We start from the raw sequence: 10804 nt of genomic DNA on the forward strand, positions 1-10804 counted from the left end.
AGATATGTCTGAGGGCTGTCGGACTAGAAAGATTACAGAGAAAGGGAGGGGCAAGGCTAAGGATGAATTCTAAAACAAGGACAAACATATTAACATCAAAGTGTTGCTCAACTGGGAGCCGGTGCAGATCAGTGAGCACTGGGTGATAGGTGAATGGGACTTGGTGGGAGTTACAATATAGGTGGCAGAGCCTTGAATGACCTTCAGTTTACATAGTTTTGGACGGGCTGAAGTTTGTGGCTCTGAAAGCCTAATGAAACGTCCACATTTGTTTTAGTGGTTGTGCTGTATTACAGTTCACTTGGAGTCTGAGTTGCTCTGGCAACATGTGCTTTTACATGTGTGTTGTAGACTGAAGCTATGGATAGTGATGGTATAGGCTCTAGCTTTCATTCCATCACATGGCTGACAAGGAATTGTGTTGGAAGGATTTGCGGGTTGATATTCAACGTATTTGGCCACAGTGTGACCGACTTCCTTTGGCCATCAAGATATATGGTAGAACTCGGACCTGGAGCTTCTGCCTCAGAGGTAGGGACACGACCCACTGCGCTACAAGACTTCCATGTTTGCTATAGTGGGCTAAACCTATTCATGTGTACCCATCATGCACTGGGAGAGGCTGGTAGTCAGGTTAGTTTAGATGTCTGCCAGTGAATCTGTGAATGGTGAAGGGGTTAGCAGCCTGCCCTTCCTTTTCCACTTGAAGTGAGCTCTTAACTTTTTGAATCTAATTTCCCAAATCCCAGTGCTCTTCCAGGCCACAGAAGTTCTCCCCATTCAAAGCGTAATTGCTGCATGTTGACAGAAAAGATAAATGCATCACCTCTCATTTATTGACATTGAATTCCATCTGCTAGTTTATTGCCCATTCCATGTTATTATCTATAACCCCATGTCACTCCTTTTGACCCTCAATTCCTCTGTCTCAAATTTCAGTATCTGTATATTTATACACCATTCACTCGAACTCACTATTCGAACTCACAAATTATTATTGTACATAGTGAGGGCCCAGAACAGAACTTAGAACCATAGAAAAGTTACAGCACAGAAGGAGGCCATTTGGCCCATCTTGTCCATGCCAGCCTGAGGACACCCAGGTGCCCTTTATAATCCCACCTTCCTGCACCCAGCCCATAGCCCTGCAGCTTACAGCACTTATGGTGCAGATCCAGGTACTTTTTAAAAGAGTTTAAAGTTTCTGCCTCTACTACCAACTTGGGCAGCGAATTCCAGACACCCACTACCCTCTGTGTAAAAAAAAAGTTCTTCCTCATGTCCCCCCTACACCTTCTGCCACTTATCTTGAATCTATGTCCCCTGGTTCTAGAATTCTCCATCAAGGGAAACAATTTTATCCTGTCCACTCTATCTATTCCCCTCATAATTTTGTACACCTCAATCAAATCACCTCTCAGCCTTCTTTGTTCTAAGGAAAATACCCCCAACCTGTCCAACTTGTGGGTACATTTCTAACCACTTCCCCAGACTCTCAGTTTAATATCGGGAAATGCTCAGCAGGTCAGGCAGCATCTGTGGAGAGAGGAACAAAGTTAATGTTTCCGGTCAATGACCTTCTTCAGAGTGATATAAGTGTTATAGATGGTAACTGGTTTCAAGCATGTACAAAGGCAAGGCAAGATTTCGGTGGTTGTAATAGGGTAGAAAACAGGAGAGATGAAATGACAAAAGGCATGATGGTGAAAGGCAAAAAGGGTGGTAATGGGTCAAGTAAAAAGGAAAAGATAGGTCTGGAGGAACTCCTAGTCTGTGTTTCCTTCTTTGTAACCAGTTTATAATCTAACTTGCTGATCTACTTCTCAGTTCATACCTCTTAATTTTCTGTAATAGTCTCCCTGTATGGTATTTTGTCAAAAACATTCTGAAAATCCATGTACGCCACGTTCACTGCATTTCTCCTCTTCATATGTCACCTTCTCAAAACACACTAGTAGGTGGTATCAGTTGTACTGAAGATATAAGAACAACAGGATACATGTGACTGACGAGTTTACATTGAGATTTGAGGGATTTTTTTCCCCCAGAATTCCTTCTGAAAATTAGAATTTATATTACATCCAATATTTAAGCCAGGAGTTGTAGGCCCAAAGATCTGACATTCTTGAATATTCATGCTACAATGCATAGGTCATCTTTCTTTCATAATTGTAAATTTAAGATCAATTAATTGAGTGACCTTTCAAAGCAAAATGAACATATCTTTGAAAATTTTTATGAATGTTTTTAACTTCTTAAATGACTTAAAACATTTAACCTTTTTTTAATTTCAAGTTCCCTAGAGAGTGGTCCACTGAAGACTGCAGATCTAGAACAAGGGTTGTCTCTATACACCAGTGAAGATATTGACATAATCGAGGAGCTCCAGAGTATGTGCTTAAGCAAATCTGAGTCTGATATAAGCAAGGTAGGATCACTGTTCAAGTGGACTTCGTAGTGATCTAGCTAAACTGGCCTCAATGGTAACCTGTTTGGGTTGGCCACCGTATATCAATTCTAATGTATATGAATTGAATGATTCAAAAGTTTTACCCACTTGGCTCAGTTAGCAGTACTCTGACATCTGCCAGGGAGGCTTGGGTTTCAGCTCCACTAAAAGTCTTGACTGCTTAATCTATCCAATGCAGCAGTGAATGAGTGGTGCATTGTTGGAGGTGCTGTCTTTTAAATAATATGTTAAGGGGCCCTATTTGCCACTTCAGTTGGATATGAAAGATTCCATAGCATTATTTTAAAGGGGGTGAAGCTACACAGAGACCTCAGGATGCATGTGCACAAATCCTTGAAGGTAGCAAGACAAGTTGAGAAGGTTGTTAAAAAGGCTTATGGGATCCCTTGGTTCATTAATAGAGGTATAGAGTACAAAAGCAAGGAAATTATGTTAAACCTTCATAATACACTGTTAGGCCTCAGCTCGGGTATTGTGTCTGCTTCTGGGCATTGCATTTTAGGAAAGATATCAAGGCCTGAAAGAGGGTGCAGAAGGGATTTACAGGAATGGCATTAATGATGAGAGATTTCAGTTTTCTGGAGAGAGTGTTTCCCTTAGACCAAAGAAGGTTAAGAGGAGATTTGGTGGAGGTGTTCAAAATAGTGAAAGATTTTATAGAGTAAATAAGGAAAAACTGACTCCTGTGACAAATGTATCAGTGACCAGAGGAGACAGATTCAAGGTAATTGGCAAAAGAACCAGAAAGAACATGAGGAAACATTTTTAAATAGTAAGTTGTTGTCATATGGAATGCCCTGTCTGAAAGAGTGGTGGAAGCTGATTCAAAAGTAACTTTCAAAAGAGAATTGGATAAATACTCAATAGAAAAAATATTATTGGACTATGTGGATAGAGTGAGGAAATTGGACTTGTCGGATAGCTTTACCAAAGTGCTGGCACAGACATGATGAGCCACAAGGCTCCTTCTGTGCTGAATAATTCTTTGAATTTTCTAATTGTCCTTGCCAACAGTGTTCCTTTAACCAGCAACACTGAAAACATTATTTAACAGGTCATTTGTCTTTGTTACTGTCTGCGAGTTCAAACTGTGTGCAAATTAGTACCTCCTTAAGCTGCTAACAGTGACCATGCTTCCAAAATAATCCTGAGACATTCTGGGAATACGATGATATAAATGCATCTGTCTTGTTTGTTGATTTCCTCCTCCTTACTGTGAAGCCAACTCAAAGTTAGACCCAAAGTTGGTGTTGGCTGCTTAAACTTTAATATGCATTAATTTTCATTCAACTCCTGTTGTTTGAACTAAATATAGCAATCACTTCATAATGTTAAAATTACTATTTGGCATACATCTGGAAAGGTGGTGTTCTGAAACTACTTTTTAACTTCTAATGTATGTCAAAGCTGAACTTCATGTAAACATAACACATGGCGAATGTTGATTTTCTTGACTAAGTTGAATGCTCAAGAAGTTGATAAGTACAATAATGGTGGCCTCCTTAAAAAAAATAGTAATTTCTGTTATGCATTGATTTCTAAATAAATTCCTGTAACAATTTACTCTTATTTAGAAAATGTTTCACAATCCACCGAATCGACTGGTTAAGATGGTTGAACCTTAGGATTCGTATTTTGAAGTGGATATCTGCAGTTGTGATTTCTGTAAACTTTAAAATTGACATCTTTTCTGTCACAGATTGACATGTCAAGGGATCTTCTATTTCTGATTCCTGAGTCTCAGAGTGATCAGCCATCCCTAAAGATGCTAAAAGATCATCATGCTGCTCAGTTACCAGCACCACAGGTAATATGAGGCTGGAATCTGAGGTTCTTCATTTTTCACTGTTTTAGGGAGATATTTGATGCATATCCTCAGCTAGTAGAGATAAAGTAGAAGGAAATTGTCCAAGTGGCAGATTGAGCCCTTTGAGTCTTTGCGGATGACCTATAAAATGGACAGGGTGACTTAACCTTTAAGTAGTGGCTCAGCATTCAACTATGCTGCTTGTGCAATGGATTCACCCCATTCTTCACTGCAAAATTAACTCACAGTGACTTCCTAATCTTGAGTGGTTCATATGGGGTGGCTTGCAGTGGGACTGAGTTGCATTTCTAAGGGAAAGAGGACAGTGAAGGGTAAATTAAACTACACTATTATTTGTGCATCTCCTGTTATTGAAAGATGGAACAGCATAGGTGGAAACTTGGGAATGGGTAATCTGCTGCACGCTGATCTGGGGAGTGTGGAGGAAATTGATGGTGATAACATATCCTGTTTAAAAGACAAATCCTTGCACCAGGCTTCATTTTTTTTAATTTTAAGATTTCAAAATCTTTCCAAAATTACAAGGCTATTAAACTCTTTTTTTTATTCTTTGATGGGATGTGGGTGTCACTGGCAAGGTCAGCATTTATTGCCCATCCTTGATTCCGCTTGCAAGTCCATTTCAGAAGGCAGTTAAGAGTCAACTACATTGCTGTTGGTCTGGAGTCACATGTAGGCCAGACCAGGTAAAGAGGGCAGATTTCCTTCCTCTAGGACAATAGTGAACTAGGTGGGTGTGAAATTTTGTTTAGTGACAATTGGTAATAGTGGCAATTGTTAAATTACTGAACAACATGGCTATGTTCTACCATTTCAGAGTTATTATACCAGATGTGTAACTATTTCCAGCAATTTATTCCTTACTGGAATAATTTGCAAATATTTGCATACCAGCAATTACAATTGATAGAATTTCAGTTTGCTATCTCTATGGAGATATTCTCATCAGAGAGAGAGACAAACTTAACAATTTCATTCGTTGAGAATGATTCTTCATAGCAGTGGTTAACTTCAATATTTCAAACAAAAAATAGAAAATGTTGGATGTACTTAGCCAATCAGACAGCTTCTGGGGGGAGAACTGATTAGAATGTGGACCCTTCTTCAAAACTTAGTTAATTTTAAGTGTGCTGTTTTATTAAGAGAATGTAAAAAATCTGGTTATATAACCCTGAGTACATTTCATCTTTAAATAAACAGTTAGGTCTTTTTTATGGATTTCTGCTATGACTGCTTCCACATTTAAAAATAACTGATGTCTACATTGCACTATATACTTTGTTTGCTGTATATCTAGAGTGTATTTTGCTCAGTTTATTAGACTGACTACAATGTAAAATTTCCTGCAGAATTTTGACAATTGTTAGTATATGGATGTAGCCTGTAATTTCAAGGCTTGGTAGTGGCCAGTAGTCGACTCAAGTTACCGTGGTATGCCACACATTTACCAATTCTTGTGGTATTATAGCAGCACTTGGAACAAGATCAGAATGATTGCAATTTTATTCCACCACATTATTCACTGCACCACCGCACCACCCCCCCCAACATCAAACCAAAGCTGTAAAAACTGTTCAGCCAAATGTTTGGCCGAAGGATGTTAAATGCACAGAAATAGTGACAATTTAGCATGTTTTTAAAGGTAGCATGTTTTAAAGGCATATGCCCATGCCTTATTTTGGAGATATGTGGTAAAATTGTTTTATTCAGAAAACATTAATAGTCTGTTGGTTTTCCAGGCTCCTGACTGTACTTTAAAAAATGGCACACCCATGTCAAATAGCAGCATTAAAAAAGCGAGCAAATCGGACAGCTCAAGAGTGAAGTCGCATCTACCTGTACTTCTGAATACCACACACCGTATTCACCGCAGCAACAGTAATACAAGGCATTTAGAATCAAATAACAATACAACCAAGGAGGTTTGGAACCTCTGCAAAACTCTACATGAAGCCAATAAAAAATAAGAATATAATTATGTTTGACGGCTTTTTCACAAAGTCTTCAATTTAACAATATACGTATGAACCACAGATCTGTAATATATTAAACAAAATGTAAAGTTTTTCTTTATTGCTATATGTTTATTTGGGACCACAGTGACTATATATTGAATGTTGTTAGTGCTATGACAAAGCACTAGTTTTTAGTTGTTGCCTTTCAGTTTTATTGAATACTTGGGTTGTGTACCTACAAATGGCTGTTTTTTTGCCAAGAGAAGAGAGAATTTATACAGAAAGCAAATGGTTTGTTGCACATATAAACATTTGCAATTGTTGTTAATACATTGTTGTTATTCAGGGTTTTTCCACAGAAGTATATATATTATGAAGTGAGAAGAACCATGTGGTACATAGCTCGTATCCATGGCATGATATGTACAGTATACACAAATGTATTTACATTTTTAATATAATAAAACATCTTTTCATTGGATGTTATTCAGTGAATAGAATGTGGCAATAAATGTCAATGAAAATGCTGATTTTCCTTCAAAACAAGAAGCCATATTAAATGTTTTAATGGAATTCTCTTGGTATGTTTTTTTTAAAATATGTCACACACAGTCGCAAATCCGCAGTTGCACTCATTTCTATATGTATGTCTGGATAAAGATCACGGTTCATACAGAATCTCGCTACAGAAACAGATGAAAGAAGTATCATCCTTTTAAAAGAATGCTTTCTTGCTTTACCCGAGTTAAAAATTGTTTTTAGCAGTGAGTTGCAACAGGTACGTGATCAGAGCATTCATTTTAAATCAAAGTTTTGGGTGAGGTTTTGATTCTGCTGTCTGTATTGATTGAATCTCATTTGTTCTCTGCCATGGTTTTCTTTGAAATAGCTTAGGTTGCCCAACAATTTGGTTGTAGCGGAAAGCCAAGCAGTATCACTCCTCTTGACTGACACATATTGTAGATAATGACCTCAAGCTGTTTTATGCTTTAGCTTTCAGAGAACTCTCAGCAACTGGGGCTACCTTAAAGTAAAAATGTTTTTGAATTTATGATGGGCCATAGTTTGCTGTCGGAGTGAATCAAATCATGTCCGCCATTAGTTAGGTTTTATCAGATGAGCTTGCACATCAACAGGGACCAGTGCCTTGGTAGGGATGTTTGCTGGGTGCTGCTGGAGAGAGTTTAAACCAGCCTGGCAGCAGGATGGAACCTAAGTGTAGGCATAAAATTTGTAAGGGGGTATGGAAGGTTAGAAAATAGGCAGCAAGGGAGTTGTTTGGTGAGTGCAAGGAGTCTAGTGAATAAGGTAGATGAGCTGAGGGCACAAATAAACTCTTAGAAGCATGATTTCATAGCTATTACTGAAAAGTGGCCTAAAGTAGGGAAGAAATGGCAGCTCAGCATTCTTGGTTACAGGGATTTCAGATGGCATAAAGAGGGATGGGGGGAATAGAAAAGGAGAAGCGGTCGCAATATTGGATAAAGAAAGAATCACAGCTGTGAGGATGGATGATATGCTAGAAGGAACATCAAATTAAGTCATATGAGTTGAACCGAGTAGAAAAAAGCAGCAGTTGCATTGTTGGGAGTATATTATAGAGACCCAAACAGTCAGAGGGAGATAGAAGAACAAATATGAAGGCAAATTGCTGAAAAGGTGCTGGAACAAGAGGGCGGTAATATTAGGGGATTTCAATTGCCCTGTTATTAACTTAGGATAAATTCAGTGTAAGAGGTACAGAGGTTTTCGAATTCTTAAAATATATCCAGGAGAACCTTTTTAGTCAGTACATAGCAAACCCAACAAGAGAAGGGAAAGGTTTGGACTGAATTTTAGAAATTAATCTGGGGATTGGACAAGATACCCATTCGAGAACACTTCCGTAGTTAGTTATCATAATTCAGTTAGATTTAGAATAGTTATGAAAAAGGATAAAGATAGACCAAGAGTAAAAGTTTTAAATTGACAAAAAGCTAATTTTATTAAATTGAGATGTGATTTGTCTAAAGTGGACTGGAAACAGCTACTTGAAGGAAAATCAGTGTCGGAATAGTGGAAAGCAGTCGAGGAGGAGCTAAAGAAGATTCAGAACAATTAGATTCCCACAAAGGGAAAGGGTGGGACTCCCAAATCTGTCTCCCCCCCCCTCACCCACCTGCCCTGTATGTCAAGCAGCATAAGAAGTGGGTTAAGGCAAACTAAGAAACCCTGTGTCCAAGAGCTCAATACTGCAGATAGCCTAGAGGAGAGGAGAATAGAAAGTGCAGGGGTGGAATTATAAAAGAAACCAAGAAAGAAAAGAGAGTATGCAAAAATATTGGCAAGTAAAATCAAAGAAAACCCAAAGGTGTTTTATAAATATGTGAAGAGGACACCCAAAGAAGGATTAGTGAAGGTGAAAGACATGGGCATGATTCTTGATGAATAGTTTGCAGAAGCAAAAGAGAGGGACAAAGCAGCCATAATTGGTGAGGAGAAATGTGAAGTTTTGGATGGAATATAGTGAGGGAGGAAATATTAAGGTGTTTAGCATCCCTGAAAGTGGATAAATACCCAGGCCCAGATGAAATGTTACACTAGTTGCTAAGGGAAGAAATAGCAGAGGCTTTGACTATCATTTTCCAATCCTCTCTGGCATGATGCTGGAGGACTCCTAACATTGTACAGTGTTTAAAAGGGGAGGAAAGGATGGACCAAGCAATTAAAGGCCAATCAGCCTAACCTTGGTGGTGAGCAAATTTTTGGAAAAAATCCTGATGCACAGTATACATTGTTCAGAGAGGCACAGATTAGTCAAGCACAGTCACCATGGATTTGTTACGGGAAGATCACCTCTGAATAACTTGATTGAATTTTTTGAGGAAGCAGTAAGGAGGGTCGATGAGGGTAACACATTTGATGTAGTCTACATGAATTTTAGCAAAGCTTTTGATAAGGTCCCACATGGCAGACTGATCAGTAAGTTAAAAGCTCATGGGGTTCCAAGGAAAAGTGGCAAGTTGAATCTAAAATTGGTTCAGTGGTAGGAATTAGAGTCATGCTCAATCTTTTTGTGACTGGAAGGCTGCTGAAGTTCCTCAAGGCTCAGTACTGGGTCTTCTGCTTTTTGTAGTATATAATCAATAATTTGGATTTAAATATACAGCACATGATTAAGGAGTTTGCATATGATACAAAAAATTGGCCAGGTGGTTAATAGTGAGGAAGAAAGCCTTAGCCTGCAGGAAGATATCAATGGACTGGTCAAGGGGGCAAATCGAATGCACTGTGAGGTAATGCATTTGGAATGGGAAAACAAGGCAAAGGAATACACAATAAATGGTCGCCTTCAGAGAAGTGTAGAGAAAGAGGAAATTTGGAATAATGTAGTGTTAGAGTGATCATGGTTGAAAGGATTAATGTGTGGTACTGGGGAAACAGTACCACCCACATGATGATGTAAGAGACACATAACCAAGCATTGAGGAGGAGAATGCTTATAGTAACACCTAGTTCTGTATATAGTTATCTTTATCCAATAAACCAGTTATACTTCAGTGATATCAATGTCTCGGCAGTCATTCCTTAGCCAGTCACAACCAACATACAACAGATAAGGTGGTCAAGAAGGCATTGAGGACACTTGCCTTTATCCACCAAGTTGCAGAGTATGAGAGCAGGGGTGTTATGCTAGTATTGTAGTAAAACAGTAATTAGACTGCAGGTAGAGTAGTGCGTGTAGTTCTGGCATTACAGGAAGAATATGATCGACTAGAGGGTACTGAGGAGATTAACCAGGATGTTGCCAGGAATGAAGAATTTTAACTATGATGAAAGATTGGATAGCCAGGGCTATTTGATTGGAAGAGAGGAGGCTGAGGAGAGATGTAATTAAGATGTATAAAATTATAAGAGGCCTAAATAGAGTGGATAGGAAGGACCTATTTCCATTAGCAGAGAGTTAATAACCAGGGGCATAGATTTCAAGTAATTGCTGGAAGGATTAGAAGGAGTTGAGTATTTTCACCCAGAGGGTGGTGGGGGGGTCTGCAATTGACTGCCTGAATAGGTGATAGATACAAAAACCCTAATTGTATTTAAATAAAAAATTGGATACGCACTTGAGGTGCCTTAACCTACAGAGCAAGAACTGGAAGGTGGGACTGGAAAGCTCTTTTTCAGCTGCACAGATATTAAAACCTGAAGGTTTGAGACTCCACATTTGTAATAATTTTGGTGCTGGAGAGGTTTGAGTAACAATAATTAACATCCTTAGAAGAATTTCTTTCCAGGTTTAATTAAATATGTTTGGACTTCAGACCAGTTATGGTGCTCTGGGGTGAATTTAGTTTGTACCTACCATGTATTACAATTCAACAAAGAAAAATCAGGGAGACAAATCAAGGGAGAAAGAGAAATATTGAGGTTGAGGGACGGAGGAAAAAAGATTTGGGGAGGGAGACAAAGCGAACCCCAATACTTTCACATTCCCAAACATTTTCCATTACGGTGTTAGATCATTGCACTTCTCATACAATCGAGCACCAATCACCCACCACAATCACCTCA

The 10804-nt window shown here is 38.8% G+C and overlaps 1 protein-coding gene across 3 annotated transcripts in view; it reads left to right on the forward strand.

Moving 5' to 3' along the window:
- The window catches only part of cttnbp2 (cortactin binding protein 2), a 153809-nt gene extending 146983 nt beyond the window's left edge, over positions 1-6826 (forward strand). For all 3 annotated transcript variants that reach the window (XM_078568007.1, XM_078568009.1, XM_078568008.1), the window contains 3 exons: positions 2296-2428; positions 4170-4277; positions 6038-6826. In XM_078568007.1, the coding sequence (XP_078424133.1) occupies positions 2296-2428; positions 4170-4277; positions 6038-6265 (469 nt within the window). In that variant the 3' untranslated portion in view covers positions 6266-6826. The remainder of the gene's footprint in view (positions 1-2295; positions 2429-4169; positions 4278-6037) is intronic.
- The last annotated feature ends 3978 nt before the right edge of the window (positions 6827-10804 follow it).

Source organism: Cetorhinus maximus, chromosome 22, assembly GCF_964194155.1.
Source record: "Cetorhinus maximus chromosome 22, sCetMax3.hap1.1, whole genome shotgun sequence".
In the NCBI taxonomy this organism is placed as follows: Eukaryota; Metazoa; Chordata; class Chondrichthyes; order Lamniformes; family Cetorhinidae; genus Cetorhinus; species Cetorhinus maximus.